General features: G+C 40.0%; 1 protein-coding gene across 1 annotated transcript; it reads left to right on the top strand.

The window, feature by feature from the left end:
* The first annotated feature begins 642 nt into the window (after nucleotides 1-642).
* On the top strand, nucleotides 643-14,796 carry cdhr1a (cadherin-related family member 1a). Its single transcript, XM_071908179.2, has 17 exons — nucleotides 643-721; nucleotides 1,354-1,449; nucleotides 2,034-2,179; nucleotides 2,358-2,408; nucleotides 2,547-2,636; nucleotides 2,882-2,968; nucleotides 3,677-3,793; nucleotides 4,136-4,279; nucleotides 4,636-4,714; nucleotides 4,952-5,052; nucleotides 5,574-5,777; nucleotides 6,559-6,711; nucleotides 6,909-7,073; nucleotides 8,205-8,272; nucleotides 11,417-11,645; nucleotides 11,747-12,001; nucleotides 14,218-14,796. The coding sequence occupies exons 1-17, from the start codon at nucleotides 643-645 to the stop codon at nucleotides 14,794-14,796; spliced, it is 2,643 nt and encodes an 880-aa protein (XP_071764280.2).
* The last annotated feature ends 2,626 nt before the right edge of the window (nucleotides 14,797-17,422 follow it).

The following is a 17,422-nucleotide window of genomic DNA, read 5'->3' as shown; positions in this document are numbered from 1 at the left end:
TTACAGTAGTAAAAATTATGAGTATGCTTCATGAGAAAATATAGAATCAAAGGTTTAAGTATTTACCAATGTAAACAACTTGATTGCAAGCATTTCGACTGAACATCTAATAATGGAAGCACAGCACTTGTTGAAAAATTGCATCAGACTGTAGAATGTTATTGAGACACAAACTGGTAAAATTCATTGAACATTTGTAAATTCACAAGATTTTGAAACTTTTGCATTCTTACCTCCAAAGATATCTTATGCATCTCCTCCATGGTTGAAAATACATTTAGACATTATTTATTAGACAAATGCACAGATATTTACCCATTAATTGTTGTAAATAAAAGCTATAGTACAACAAATACATCAAAAACGAATGAATATATGAATGATATACCTGTCTATCTTCAGCCAAGTTGCCGAGTGCCCTCAGCTCCTCTGCCCTGTAGGCCCAGCCACCTCCTGTGGATTGGATGAAGTAGCCCAGTTGGGCTGAGCGGGCCCGTGAGTAGCTCTTTTTAAGGCTAAGATGTGTCATTGGATTAGCATGTGAGCATCTGCCTCAGCCTTCCCCTAGTTGTCCACAAACACCTTGAGAAGGGCATCTCATGTCCGGGACGCTCCGCTGAGCCCTCTTCATGGTGCGATTTCATGACTTCGTTCTTTAGGATGACGAATGTAAAGATTTTACATTTGTCATTGCTTTTTGTTTTAGTGCATGCCTGCTTTGGTAAGTTTCACTTCTTAATTCTCTGCTTACGTAATTAGCTCTTGTTGCTGTGATCGGATTGTAAATGCTGTTCAATTACATTAGAGAGCTTCTGAGCGGATGATTGTCTGTTATTCTTTGTGTCTGCAGTGTGCTGACTTTTTATTTGACTTCTGTTCTCTTTTCAATTCATGTTCTTGCTTCACCTGCTCATTTGCTCATATAGTTGCATGTGAGTTTACACCTTGTTTGTTTATTATATTGATTTCATTGTTTGATTTATGATGTTTGTTTCATAGGCCGTCGTCATTTTATGTAATGTGAAATGATTATGTCATAGATACAATATACTATAGTATCTGGATGATTGTGATATTACAAACAAAAATGGTATTGTTTCCTGCGCTAGAGATCTGTGGTCTATGTATAGAATAGATATTTTAGGACATTGACGTAACCCACCTGTAATCCTAGTCAAAGGGATAGAGAGAGCAGGGGGGCGTTAGCACAGTATATCCAGCTTTATTTATGTAACCCCTGTGGCCTGTAGTTAAGAGTAATTAATTACATAAAATCTGTGGTATTATATACTAACAAATAATTGCATGTTGGAGGCAATAAGTTGTGATTTTAATGTTTGTCTCTTTCTTTAGCACAAGCAGACTTTGCCCCCTATTTCTTTGACAATGGGCCCTACAGCCACAACGGGAACCTGGCACTGTTTAGCCTCTCGGAGGACACGGCTGTCGGTGAGGTCGACCTCTGACATGCAGGGCGTTTAGTTTCAACCGCTAATGGGCTGACAGAGCAACCAATCAGCAAAATGACTGGTTTCGGTTGCCAATATTCGAGAGCGCAGGATGTCAAATTGTCTTTGATAGATGAGCAGATGTTGTGTGGCATGTACGCACTCACACTAACATGCTCATCAGGAGGCTGAAATCTGTTGAAGCCACCTGTTGATGTGAGGGACGTTTTGCTGGCTGTGAATAGCGTGAGGTGCAGCTGTCCCTCCACACCTTCCATCAGTCAGGCTACTAGGGTACCATCTGCTTACCTCAACCTGGTTTGTTCCACAACAGTTTGGACCAAATAGTTAAGAAACTCCTCGATGTGGTTGGTTGGAGGCCGGCCCCTTTTCCATTTGGAACCGATGTTATCAAGTGTTTTATGTGAAATACTTAGATTTGACATTATGAGGATATACATACACACATTTTAAATCTTTCTGGGAAACCGTCATATGCTCATACCACATACATTCCAATTCTCCATTTTCTGTCAACAGTTGGGTTTGAGTAGACTGAACACTGATTATAATTTCCTTTTTCAGGTACACAGATCTATTCTCTCAATGGCACAGACCCTGAAGGCCAGGAGGTGAGGTATGGCCTTGCCTTTGAGCCAGGCTCCAAAGAATATTTCAGGGTGGATCCCAAATCTGGAAACATCACCTTGGTGGAAAAGCTGGACAGAGAGGTAAACTTCACTTAGGCATCAAAGGACACTGGAGTCTAAAATAAGGACTGCTTTGTACTCTGATCAATTACAATTCATGTAAACTTTATCATGTTGTCTTCTGAAATACTAGAATGATTGTTTTTTGTTATCCTCATTCTTCCCTGATTTTCCTCCTCTGTTGTCATTATCAATTCAGAAACAAGATTCTATTGAAGTTCTTGTCAGCATCACAGATGGGCGAAGCAAGGTATGTATTAAGTTCAGTATGTGATTACACCATTCAATTCACATGCTATCCATTATAATGAATCTGGATCAAATTAATATGCCGTTAAATTAGGGAGTAATACTTTTTGGATATCATGTTTTTTTTTCCTCTTTACAGGTCGTGGAAAGGGTCACAATATTTGTAATGGATTCAAATGATGAAAGACCAGAATTCCAAAATATGCCCGCAATTGTTGATGTACTGGAAGTAAGTTGACTCATAAGCTGTAAAAAAAAAAAAAAAACATCCAAGTATATTGTTTTGCTGCTCTGCTGTCCTTTGATCTGTGACCTAAAGATTTTAAATGGAAACTCAAGTGGAGGTCTCCCCACAGAGAATTAAAAAAACAAAAGAATGTAATTCATTCATGTAATTCAGGAAAACAGAATAATTGTGTGACTGTTCTTCATGCCCTATATACTGTGACCTGGATTATTTTCTGCCCATTTTAGACGACTGAGTCTGGAAGCAGCATCTACAACGTCCAGGCAGTGGACAGAGACACGGGCTCAGGAGGCTCGGTCACCTACTACCTCCAGGTAACCACCCACCACCATCCTACCCACTCTGACTGCTGCAATAAATGGTCATATGGCCACAAAAAAGACACTTTTATAGGAGATTCCAGACAAAAAAATGCCTTTCATAGGAAATTCCAGCAAGAACTGGCCATTTTGCAAGGTTAATCTGATGGAAAAGAAAGTATAAATGTAGCGATAATGAGGCTGGCATCATTTAGATTTTATAGCGTTTGCATGTGCGTGTATGTTTGTGCATGTGCTCGAATAATGTGGTTATGAGGCTGGGGGATTAAATCACAATTACATTTGTGTGAGGTATCGGAGGCTTAGAGGGCTGCTTTGGCAGGGGGTGGCAGGGAATGTTAGTTTGCACTTTGGGCTATTAGGAACAGAGAACATCTGGCCCGGAGTGACAGTGACGGGTGACGCAGTGCGCATCTGGACACAGCAGCTTTCACCTGCCTGCCCTGTCCTTGGGCATATGGGCTCTTTACATCCAAACGGATAGAGAAATGGACTTTATACAGGATGTGGCCTAATTCAAGTGGCTGTTGAGTGCTCAGTGTTTTTTTTATGCGTCCATCTGACCACTTTTCATGATAGCTCACGTGAGTGGTGGTAGTAAATGTGGTTTAGGGGTTTCATCGACAGGCTTTTTACTCATGTGACCTCGTTTGTGTCTGTTTGAGCTTTTAAAATGCCGCCTTTGTCCTGTCTCTGTTGCAGAATTCCCAGTCCAGTTTGTTTGCCATAGACAGACACAGTGGCGTCCTTCGTATCAAACCTGGGGAAACGCTGGACTATGAGAAATCCAAGACACACTTTGTCACTGTAATTGCAAAGGTATTGGTTGTATAACTCGTTCTACTTTTCTGGCATGCACTACTGTAACTGTATTTTCGTTTTAAATACTTTTCCAGTACAGATGGAATGTGTCTATAGAGTATGTGAATTTCAGTTCATGAAAAAACAATCAAACAGTCCCAAGAGATTCTTCCCTCAAACAGGCGGGTCGTAAATTCCTCCACTTTATAAACTCATCTTAATATTTAACCTTTATTTGCTTATTATTATAGGCTGATATAAAAATATATATCAGAAGAACAACACTTGTGTCCAGAGATTCTATGATATTTTATTGTATGACATCATGGAGGTTTAAAATGCATATTACATTTGTTCCAGGATGGCGGTGGGAATTTTAATGGCAGGGAGCAGTTCATGTCATCCACCGCCACCCTGACCATCAATGTGATAGATGCACAGGACACTCCACCATCTTTCATCGGGACGCCGTACTTTGGCTACGTTTATGAAATCTCAGTGCCAGTGAGTATAACATGTTTTAGTCACACTCTACTTTGATTGGGGCCTGAAGTTAAAAGCACGGGGGTGGGTATAACATACGTTTTTAAACATATAAATGTCACTTAGAAGTGGCATTACTTCTGTGACAATCTTCTTTCATAATAAATTTGCCACTGACTTTAATGTGAGAATTATGAGAATGAATCATGTCGGATTTGGTTCCTTGGTGAATAAGCTAATGTAGAACACAGTTTATAATTTCATGACATTTATCTTGGTTACCTTAAAGCTTCTACAGCTAATTAACAATCCTGTTTCACCAAATATATTGATTTGTTTAACAGCACAACCCTTTCTGATAAATAATCTGTTCCTAGGGATCTGAAATATACACTGTTGTTGCCAAAGATGGAGATGTGGGGAACCCAAATCCAATCAGTTACTCACTTGACGGTGGTAAGCATCTCACCTTCCTAGAAGACTAGAAGAGTCCGAGGTGTTTCATCTATTCTTACTGCTGGTTTATTACAACACTAAATCATTTTATGTCAGCAGTGTACCGTTTGCATAGTTATATAATACAAGTACTAGAATAAAGTTAAGGAGATAAAGGAAAAGGAAACTGAACTTTGTCTCACAGAGGTTTGGTGTGATGGGAGTGTTCATAGGTCTGTCTGCTGCTCGTCTCTGCAGGCGATGATGGTGTTTTCAGCATCAATAAAACAACTGGCTGTATCACCTTGCTGACTCACCCCATGTATCTGAAGAGAGAGATATTCAACATTAAAGTCAGGGTAAGATGTGATTCATTCAGCCGTTCTGTTTATTATATTATGTGGTAGGGCCAACTGCCACATAATATATGTTCCTTTCAGTTCAACATCATTTTGAAATAGTCACACTGTCACACAGTTTCTCTTTCAAATTACCTGGCAAGGAATGAAATTCAAGGTTCAGAGACAGCCTGTTTTCTACCTTCCTTCTTGATTTGATTATATTGTAAAGAATGTATTAATCACGTTCAAATAAAGTCAAGTTTATTTGTATGGCCCTTAATCACAGCTACAGTCTCAAAGGGCTTCACAGCACAAATATTTTGAAACAATAAATGAAAGGGACACCCCCCAACCTAAGACCTAAGGAAAAACTCCCACAAAAATCTCATTAGGAAAAAAAAATGGGGTAAAAAATGCTTGAATGTTTCAAGAAGTAGAGCTATTATTCTAAAATTGATAGAGAAAATTAGTCAGTGTCTGCTGACTACATAAATCACAAATGTGGAGTAACTGACATAATCATGACCCTGTGTGTCCAGGCGTCAGAGGTCGGCCCTGACCGCAGCTTCATGGACTACGGGGAGACCACAGTGGTGATCCGGGTGGTCGACCTGAACAATAATCCACCCACTTTCTATGGGGAGAAAGGCCCACAGAACATGTTTGAGCTGACAATGTACGAGCATCCGCCGGAGGGAGAGATACTCAGGGGGCTCAAGATCACCGTCAATGACTCCGATCAGGTGCAGTAACTCTTATTAGTCCTTGAATGATTGCTTAGTAAGAAGACAGCAGCGTTGATATTGTTGCCTTTGAAAGCTAGCTCAACTAGCCAAAAGGAAAGAACAGTGATTGTTATTATGTAACAACACTACTTTAATGATAAAATTACATCATGATTTAATGAGACACTGAGCTTATCAACATTTCCCACACTATAATTATGTGCTCAAAAGAGCAGACTGAGTGTCTGGCTTGCTGTCTATGAAAGGACATTAAGCCCACTGCCATTCATCACCAAAAAATCCTTTTTGTAATTGCATAAATTTGAATGTAAGCCAGCAGAAATAAAAAGGTGCGCCCTACCCATGCCATTTGTCAGCTTACGCAAGTCCCTTTGTGTTTCCAGCCCCTCGAATGACCCCAGTCTATAGGACCGATGTTCACCTCATAACATAACCTCTGATAATACTGTTACAAAATCAGGGCGTTTTCTCCAAAGGAACAATGATGTTATGTTCCATTAAGAATAATATTGCTGGGACAGATACCCTATTGATTTATCTCACATCGAAAATATACAAAGCTTGACGTAAAAAGATGCTTTTACATTGATTGAATGGACAATACTGCATGGATTATGTGTCTGCTGTGGGTTTGCGGTGGTATTTTAACAAATGCAGATTACTATAAATAGGTTCATGCATGTATACCATAACTCCAGCATGTTCTGCAGTGAGACAATTTCAGGAAAACAATGAGCAGATGATAATCCAAATGTTACTGTGTGTCGTATACTCGCAGGGTGCTAATGCTAAATTCAATCTGAGGCTGATTGGACCAGGCCGGATGCTGCGGGTCGTCCCTCAGACTGTGCTCAATGAGGCCCAAGTCACAATCCTAGTCGAGGACTCTGCTGCTATGGACTATGAGAAACACCATTTTCTCACATACAAGGTTAACCCATTTGACTATTTTATCTTTCTCATCTCCTTTCCTGCAAATTAACTAACTGCACAAAACAGTAGATTAAAATGGGATTAAAAATTTCTCTACAAATGGCTGTGATATTTAAGGGGATTATAAGTAATGGCATCTATATCATGTTCTCTTTTATTTATTTATTTATTTATTTTTATCTTTCCTTCCCTTAGCTACTTGCAGTGGAGATCGACACACCGGAGAGATTCAGCGCCACAGCAGACATTGTGATTCATCTCCTGGACACCAATGACAACGCTCCCAAGTTCTCCTCAGATTACTACATAGCTAGAATTCCCGAAAATTCACCCGGTGGCTCCAATGTCGTGTCGGTGACGGTGAGCGAGTGTGTTCATCCTGTCTAAAAATACATGTCATCACCAACGTACGTCACTCACTCTGGGCTAAAGAGGAATGCTGATATTAACAAAATGCCCAAGAGAGCCATTAATTCCCTAAATGTAGACTTTTGGGGGGGTTGGGATAATATGTAAAAACATGTAGATAAAAGCTAGGGGAGGTAAGCTGCCAGATGGCTATCACTTTCATTTCGTTGTGTAACACCAAATTCCCAGATTTTTTTTTTCTAATGCTTAGCAGCACATGCAGCTGCAGCACAAAAATTATGTGCAGAAATACCACACACAATTTTATGGATGTTTGTTTTTCTCCATACAAATCCATTTCATGTTAAAAACAATTTTGCATGTTCCATTTAGCACATGTGCATTAGATAGATAGATAGGTAGATACTGTATTTTCAAGCCCCTAAAACAGATTTTTTCACCATATAACCTATTGCATCATACAATTATAGACTTATAAGTGATTACCAAAAAGCATTTTCCTAAACCTGTTATCCCATATCCTTTTGCAGTAATACAGAACAAGTGGGAGCATTGGTTAGCATCCACACAACTGGATAGTTTACATTCAGTGGCTACTGGAACCTTTGCCCTTGTCAGTTCATCAGCCTTGTAGAGGCTCACTAATAAATCCTGCTCTTGCGTGAACACCAGAGAGGCTCATCACCGTGATCCCAGGCAATTTCAATCAGATAAAAGAACAGCCAACTGGTGACCTTGGACACACGGAGACAGCGAACAGGCACTCCTGCAACCACAGACAGACAGATTAGCTGGTGACGTGATGATGTAGAATACAGTTTTTTTTATAGCTCCAGTTGTCCCAGTCCAACACGGATCCATTCACTTTACTGATTCAACAGTGGTCAGTCAGTCCACCTTTACTGTTCATTCAGTTTAGCAAAGGACACAAGCCAGACCTGAACCCACAATGATGCAAAGACACAGTATGTGCCTTAGCTTGCTGAGCCACATATTGCACTAAAACTCCTAAAGTAGAATTCCAAATAACATTGATTGCTGTGTTAAACTGAACTACAGACCTCTGCAAGTTTTACAACCAAACTCATGGCATTATTTTTTCTCTTTTCTGTTTGTCTACAGGCAACAGATCCAGACTCAGGACTTTGGGGTGAAGTGAAGTACTCCATCTATGGCTCAGGAGCTGACTTGTGAGTATAATAACATAACTTTGGTTAGCTTGTGCCGGGGGGTAGCTAGGAATTATGGGCTCTATGGAAAGGAGGCGACTCTGGGCCCCCCTCCGCTTTCCTCTCGTCCCCACACCACCGTTATTCCATCTATGACACACAACTCCATACATTAATTTGCTGATCAAATATCGGACACATCCCAAATTGAAGTTATGGGTTTTGGGCACTACACTTATAGTGCTAATCAGCTGTCATAGCCGAACTTTTGTAGATTTCAACCAAACCCAGTTTCAAAACTTGAGCAGTGTGTAATAAAGATATTAAATATGTATAAATGTACACTTGAGGACCACACAAGACATTTTAGTCCAGACACTTTAGGAGCCCTCCCACAGCTTTAGGCCCTCTGTGTTTCTGTCTGTGTTACAAAGATAAGTCTCTGTCTCTGTCTGTCTCTCTCTCTCTCTCTCTCTCTCTCTCTCTCTCTCTCTCTCTCTCTCTCTCTCTCTCTCTCTCTCTCCCAGTCTCTCTCTCTCTCTCTCTCTCTCTCTCTCTCTCTCTCTGTTTATCTACTCATGTCTCTCTTCATACAGTATCTGTTTCTGTTGCCGTCCCTCTGTCTATTCATAGGTCCATGTGTAGTGATTATGTAAGTGTTAATGGAGAAAACCAGCTGATGAAGTTCCAGCAGATGAGAATAAAAACCCTCCCAAAAAAACACAATAGCTTATGCAACATTTATTAGCAGCTGATACCCTGACTATTTGTCAACGGGCAAAAAAGAAAACACTCTATTCATAAAAAAATGTCAAAGGCACCTCAGGGACAAAGTTGTATTTTCTACCACGAAAATCGTCTTAGATGTTCTTGAGTTGATGCTTGACAACAACTTTCTGCTGAAGAAAGTTTCACTCATTCACAGTTGTTCTTTTTTTATTTGGTAATGTACATAAATCAACCTTCAAACATATTAAATGACAATTAAATAGTTTGTTTTAATTGGATCTGAGCCTGACTGTGGAAGTTCAAATGGAGACCAGTGTACTACAGTATGTCCAAGCATTATAGACTGACTGCCATGATGCTATCTTTTGATTGAAGGCCAAAGATAGCAAAACATATCTGCCTGTAAGCTATAGAGAAATATGAGAGCAAATTTTTTGTTTCATATTTGAACTTGGTTCTGTTTATTTCATAAATTTACCTAAGCACTGTAGTCCCTCAGAGGCTTTGCCTGTATTTTCTTTCGGCTGGATTTTTATTAGATTTCCAATACAAACCTGACTTCAGAGAAAAAAGGCTCAGCCTTCTCTCTTCTCTCTTAGTGATATCAGTGAATCAACCCTCACATACTGAAACAGTCAAAAATCCCTACAGCTGGAGTCCTAAATGTCACCTGAATTTTGTACCATTCAGTGCCTAACACACCTCAATACTGTAAGTAAAGACTGCAAAATCTTCAAAAATGTAACATAAAATACCATATTATTCAAGCCAAAACAAAACTAAAACAAAGTAAATATGAACCGTGTTGAGTGAGAATGTGAAGGTGCTGTAATGTACCAATCCAAACAGACAGGTGTATGTCAGTAGGCGCATGTTGAATCTCTCTTCTAAGCGTATTTCCCAACACACTAATTACTTGTTACCAAGAAATGTAGGGGGAGTTAGAGTATTTTTGGACCTCTGTGTACAGATTTTGAGCTCTGTAGCAATGAATTAAGAGGAGATAAGTGACCTCACATGGCATCTAGGAGAGTGATTTCTAAAATAAGCAGACGAGAGAGATTTGGAATACTTTTAGCTAAATGCATGCTTTTTCAGTCAAAACCATTTTAGAAGTGTGTCACTTGAGGATACTTCAAACCCACTGTCCCAACATTAAAATTGTCCCATCGTTTATTTTGTAATGAGGTTCTACTGTATGTAGTTGCATTTCTTGGTTCTGTGTCTGCATATAATCAGCATTTTTGTCATTTGTACTCTAAGCTAGCCTCCCTTAATACAATACTTTACCATGCACAGAACCATGTAGTCCTGATCTTTGCCTGCTGCTCCTCTGTCTTTGTTAATCCTCTAATGGGATTGGAGGATGAAATAGACTGCTCTTTGCTTCCAATTACCTTGCAATGTGACACAGTAGGCTACTAGCTAAGTCAGTTACTGAAAAAATCTAATTCCATTCTTGTTCTATATGTTAGTTTTTAGAAATAGAGCGCAACATCACTGTGGTGCGATGATTAGTTGTCCTAATTATCATGACTGACCTGGAAAACCACACTGACATACACTGACACACTTACTGTACATTGAGAGCAGGGCACATAAGTGCTACTTTTAAGCTCCAAGTGCAGGATAAAAGCTTGGGTGACAAGTTTTAAGTCTGGAAAGTCAGTAACAGATTAATCTCCTGTTTTCACGGGATCTGACTTTGTTAAAGAGCTATTAATAAACCACCTCATCTGCTACAATAACAAACCCATCCATGGTCTCTCAAAGAATTATGCTTACCTGAAATAATCGTTTGTCTTCCCTAAGCTTGTAAAAGCAAATTTTCCCAACCAATTGGCTGTTGCGCATAGTAACAATAATAATGATTGATGTGTTGCTTCATCTTATTGTTCTCACATACAGTAATGTGATTTGGCATTCATGTCAAATGAAATCATCAATATAACACCAGAAAAAAAACCAAAAAAAACAACAAAAAAAAACAAAGGACAAAAAACCTTGGATTTAGTTTAGGGGAAGCAGTAGCCTAAAGGATAGAGACTCTGACTTGTGACGTTTAAATCTCTGCAACAAAATGGGAAAATCTAGATGCAAGCGTTTAGCACTCTCCCCCCTCCACTACTATCAAGATGACCTTGAGCAAGGTGCTTAACCCCAGTTGGTCCAGTTGAGTTGCTCAGTGGCCAGTGGTGCGTAATGTGAGTGTAAAGTAGGGCAATGCTGAAAAAGAGCATAGATTCTTAGTAGGTCTTCCCTGGAAAAAAGTAAATGTTTCATGACTCAATAGTCATAATCAGTATAATATAAATAGACCTATTCAGGACTATGTGGAAAAACATTGCATGAGGCTTGGCATGTATTGTATGGGTATGGCATAGTTAAAACTAATCATTGAAAAGTAACTTTTCAATGATGTCGCCCCAATCACAGGTTCCTGATCCAGCCGACATCTGGGATCATCTACACTCAGCCGTGGGCCAGCCTGGACGCAGAGGTGAGATCCAAGTATAACTTCTATGTGAAGGCAGAAGACACAGAGGGGAAGTACAGCCTGGCTGAGGTCTTTGTGACTGTGTTGGACCTGAATGACCACCCACCTGAGTTCAACGAGAACTTCCTAGAAAAGACTATGATCATTGGAGCACCAGTGAAAATAGAGGTATGTTCTTATGTGAATAGTAATTGCTGTGAGTGTCAGATAAAATGAAAGCCAGAATAAAGCTACTATCGTTCTTGGTGTTTTTTAAATGATCTGCACAGGCCGTGGACGACGATGCAGAGGAACCCAACAATGTCATTGAGTACTCCATCATGAAAGCTGACCCAAACAACATCTTCGACATCGACTCTGACACGGGGGAGATCATGCTCAAGTCCTACATCAAGTCAATGGACATCGTTCAGAACATCACCAGGCAGAAGGACTGCACCTGGTCAGTGGTGGTCCAGGCCCGGGACCGTGGCCAGCCCTCCTTCAGCACCACTGCAATCGTCAAGATTGACATCACCGAAGCCGTAAGTTGCAATGGAGTAGAGAGTCGCTCTATGTCAGTTAAACCCATATGAGTGCTTCCTGTAGGGAATAAGTCTGCTTTCAAATAGATAAGATAAGATAAGATAAGATGAAACTTTAAAGGGGGCTAAAGGAAAGTCACATGTTATAGTATTTGGCATATTTCAGTACTCTGAGATATGCAGAAATAGAAACAGTGAAAAACTCAAATGTGTGGTCTTTGCCATTTCACCATCGTTCCTACCTGGATGAACCTAAAATTGCCCCCTTTTACCAGTGATTTAGATTTTCATGGTACATTTAAGAGAAATCAACCAATCAGGTCTAGAGAAGGGGGTTGGACCTTCAGTACAGCCAGCCAATCAGAGCAGTGGCTCCCGTTACTATTGTGCCAAGCACCCAAGTACTGCAGAAGTACTGCAATACAAATACGGTAGTTAAAAAAAATATTTCTAAATTATTTGTATGAAACACAACCAACAATTACAACACTAGTACATATTAAATAAAAATGCATGAAAAGTATGAAAAATATCTGGATTACAGCATGTATGCAGGGTATGCAAAATAGCATATGTAAATGTTGTGCAAGTATGCATCATATTGTCATTAACAGGTCCACAGAAGGCCATTGGTATTTCCAGGGAGTGTCTAGGTGTGCACATGTGCATTGTGAAAAATAATTCACGTTATCAAATATATTCAATTTACAGATGCAGATAACATATGTACAATGTGCAGATTTCTATTTGTGTGCATTACTATTTGTTCACCTTAACAAAAACTTCAGATGGAGTTCCATATGTGCAGAAATAGTGACAATGTCACATGTGCATTCTTCTCTATTCTCATCATCAGAACATATTTATATATGGAGGTAGCATACATACAGAAATGAATTCAATCCGCTGAATTCATGAATTAAACCTGTAGTGTGAGTGTTTTCTATCAGTAATTCGCAGTGCAAGCCCCAAATCTAATGTGAGCATGTTTAGAAAGTTGCATTTCTCTAGTTAGAATCCCAGTAGCAAATTCTCTTAAATGTTTCTTCTTTCCCTACTAGAGTCTGCATCTAGAGTGTGGTTTGTGTAACATGATGAGTATGAGTGTTGAAACACTCAAGTAAGCTGCATGTGGAGGTGGTTACAGCCTTTCTTCAGACCAACTCTTATCAACACAGCCCAAAATATCAGCTTCAATCAGTTCTTTGCTTAGATAGCCATTTTAGATTTGCAGCCATAAAACAACTGAATCTCATGCACGTGCAATTATTGTGTTTTCAGATCAAATCCAGATTTTTCTCATACTTCTTGGGCCTCAGGAAGCGTCCAGGGGCTGTGTTTGGGATTTGTTTGACCCTTGTCTCCCTCGCCATTTCATTGACAATCGTCATTTCAACACTTATATACTGGAACTCTGTGAAAAAGTCCCGTATCCAACCTCAGGGCAAGATCAGAAAGATTACAAGGAGGCATGTGCCATAAATGAAGCTTGCCTTGAGATCATCAGCACAGTAGCACCGTTGTTTTTACTCTGTGGTACTAAGAATTTCTGGCATTTTATTTTGAAAAGTTGTTGTACTAGGATAAGGTTGTGTCTGTAAAAGAGTACAGGAGCACAATATAGATTATCCTCTTGACAGTTTCATAAGCTTTTTTTTTTCTTTTTTTTATAATCAAGTTATGATACACACACAAACAATAAAACTAAAACAAGTTTTCAAAATCCAATGAATGGATTAATTCTGCTTTGTAGTTTCTAACATTCATTCAATTCAATTCATACCATTTCATTATCAAATGCAATGCTGAATGGTCTCAGCTATGGGTGTCCCAATCAACCCTTCTGATCTTGTCTTGACAAAATGTGAGCAAAACATAACGAATCAAAGAAATCAAATCAATCAAAGAATTATCATTTTCAGTGTGTTTAATTGGCAAGAGCACCCAGAAATAAATTATATCTTCTCTTCTTAAACTGACATTACGACCTCTGATGGATGGCATTGTAGAGTACACCGTAATACAGGTAGTGACTCATTTCTGGATTTAGCTGGGTCTCTTTGGCAGCAGTAACACTTTGTACCTCAAATGTCTTTTGGCCAAATGATAATACATGCAGTAACACACACGGGACGATAGATAGGAGTTCATCATTGTGTCTGACAGCCTATGATTTCAGTCCCATGGATGTGACTTCTCCCTGTGCTCTTTTACAGACCCAACTCAGTGGGGGGCCTTTGGCGTCATTTTTAATGCAGAGTAGAGACAAGCCTTTGCAAATCCTAGGCATGCTCGCTGGTGTCATTAGTCTCATGGTCGTAGTCACAGTCATCATCTCCACTGCAATGTTCATGCGCAACAAAAAGTCCAACCGGATCCTGCCCAATCGGCGTGTAAAGAGGAGGCCGCGGCGCCAGGGCTGGACCTTGAAGAACCCCTTCAAGAAACCGGAGAACCCTGGGGAGAAATTCCGCGTTGAAGAAGAAGAAGAGCAAGAGCAAGAGCAAGAGCAAGAACCGGAGGTCACCGTGGAGAACGTCAACTATAACAACAATATCAGTAATGTAGTCAGACAGTGGCCCCCGCCTCCACCACCCTGTGCCCCCTGTCTGCCCCCTCCACCCCCCCGCTACATCCCGGGGGACAGGCAGTGGGTTGTGCCCACCGTATCCGCAGCAGTGGCAGCCAAGCCGAAAAGGAAAAAAGAGATGACCAGACAGGACACTGTGAACAAAGCCCTGGTCTCAGAGCTCAAAATGAGACTGGAGCAGAAGAGGATGCAGAACCAATACTAGAGCTGTGTGTGTTTGTGCATGTGTGTGTGTGTGTGTGTGTGTGCGTGTGTGTGTGTGTGTGTGTGTGCGTGCGTGCGTATGTGTGTGTGTGTGTGTTTTCAGTTACATGGGAACAGCTTACTTTATCACCAATGTGTACCATTAATTTCATTTTCATGTAATGGAACAACATCTTCCCAGTCCATTCAAAATATGTTTGTGGTTCAGTACCATTCAGTACTGTATGTGTTTATGGTTCATGTTTCTGTCATTTTGGATGGATAAATCCACTATTTGAACCTTTTGTTGACACAGAAGTTGCATTTCTTCACCCCCATGTCGCTTGTCGGGAATGAAGTCATGAGCAAGATTTCAACAAGCACTCCTGTTTATCTGGTGTCCAGCCAAGCTCCTTACAAGAGATTTCATGACACTTGAACTGTGTAAAGAGATCAACCAGGGGAAGTGAACCAAACTGATCACCTTAGGAAGACCTATAATCCTACTGCCCAGGAGTGAAGCAATGTTTAACTGTAAACAATTGAGATTTCATATTTTTCAATATCCTTTAAAGTTATTATAATAAAAAAAAATTGGGAACATCTCATTGCATCTGTCATGAAAGGTTCCTAAATCAATTAATGTATTTCATTCATTTATATGGTGCTGTTTCAGACGGTGTCTGTTTTTTTGGGGGGTTTTTTGTTTGGGTGGGGGGGTTGTGTTAAAAACAATTGCCACTGTCAAAAATAAAAATTATGCATTTTAATATCAATAAAACAAGCATAATTTGTCATTTAAAATGTAAATGAATATAAGTTTGGATTATTAACAACAGGTGTAGCTTATACTTTAAATGTTTTTGCCCCTAACACTCCAGTTAAACTCTCCAGTGAACTCGGATGAATCTTCAGATACTCGGGCTGCCAATGGGAAAAGGTGGAGTATCAGGCCGCAACCAACTAAAATCTTACAGGATTGGAGCATATTGAGTCCAGGAGACTCAAATTACTAGGCCTTTGACTGTGGAGCCCAGTGACCGGCCTGTTGCCATCAGCTCAAGACTGAAGATTAACACTTTGTTAATGAGCCTGTAAATGTGCACTCCACTGCCCCCTCCTGGAGACAGACAAGTAGCTGTTAGCGCCACAGCTACTCAACCAGGGTGTGTTATCAAGAAGGTCAGGTTCGAGATCAGCTCCATTCCCCAAATCCTTGTCTCAAACACAAAGAACCTTTCATTGCTGTAGTGAAGACGTTCCTGTTGTTCTTCAATGATTGCTGTGACATTGCAGGGAAAAACAACTGGTGGGTTGAGATGCAGAATGTGGAAAGCCTTTGCAAAAATTATAAAAACACTGAACATAATGCAAAATCCTCAAAATGAATCATATTACAGTGGAAGAGGAGGAATTTGCATATTAAGAGAGTTAGATAGAGATGAATGAAGTGAGTCTTACACAGCAGCACAACATCCAAAGATATTTTCTAGTTTTCGACAAAACATTCCCAGATGTTCAAAACACTGACTAGGTTATATACAGATTAGATACTGATTAACGAGCACTCTTCCTCTCCTTAGATTCATATCTGTGTGAGCACTATCAATTATGAAGTTACACTGAACCACTCACTGGGTATTTGTGTAGACATCCACCAAACATGCACACTATTCCAAAGTTACATAAAACATGAAAATTGCAGATTACCCTCTCTAATCCAAGCACCAACTTGTTCATCTTTATACAATATTGCATCGTTGGCTCAAAACCAAAAGTCCATCTGCCCTGATTTAGTTTGGACTGACAAGATGTGAGCGACTGGCATGAAACTTTCTGCAACCTCAGCTGGCACATTTCACATGGTTATGATGTCGAAGAGAGGACTTTGGGGATTAATTTTTTATTTGGCAAAGTAAAAACCGAGATGTGACTTGCTCGCCAAAATGATCCAGATTATTCTTACTTATTTTCACAAACAACCCCACACATGCATGATGTGCTGCTCTTTCAGATCAATATAGTCTAAAGATTCTTAAGGAATCAAAGTCAAATTTGCGGTCAAAATCGTCACAGACAGACACACACAAACATGCGCACACATACACACTTTTCAATGTTGCAGGCTTTTAATGCTCTGAAGTGAAATGGTGGAATATGAGGAGCAGCCCAAATGATCATGCATTATGCCATGTAAGAGGTAGCCAGGATTACTGGGCTATTTGATAGAGGATTACAGAGTTGCAAGTTGCAAAGAGCATTGATGCACCAGAATGAAAGAAAGCTATGCACAGTATTCAAAAAATCTGCGTCAGTGCATGTACGATGGTGTGCTTGAAACAACTGAGGGTCTATAAGGTAAATCAAAGAATTTTTGCTTTCTTATTAAATTCCCTGTGTCCCTTACAGCAATAACATAACATTGCTGCCCATGAGACCTGCAGCTGTTATGTAGCATGGTGTTTAAATAACAGACAGCTTCATGCAATATGAGTCTATGTAATGACAAAAAAATCAGATAAACCTTAAAGGTGTCATTCCTGTGTGGTCTGTGCTATAGCTGAGATGAAGTGTTACAGCTTTCATAGTCTTGTGTCATAGACAGTGGATCAGGATTACGAGAAAAAGCAACATCAGTCCCCCACCCT

This window comes from Centroberyx gerrardi, chromosome 15 (assembly GCF_048128805.1).
Source record: "Centroberyx gerrardi isolate f3 chromosome 15, fCenGer3.hap1.cur.20231027, whole genome shotgun sequence".
Lineage (NCBI taxonomy): Eukaryota > Metazoa > Chordata > Actinopteri > Beryciformes > Berycidae > Centroberyx > Centroberyx gerrardi.
Note: the sequence above shows the minus strand (reverse complement) of the source record. Positions and strands in the feature narration are given on the sequence as shown.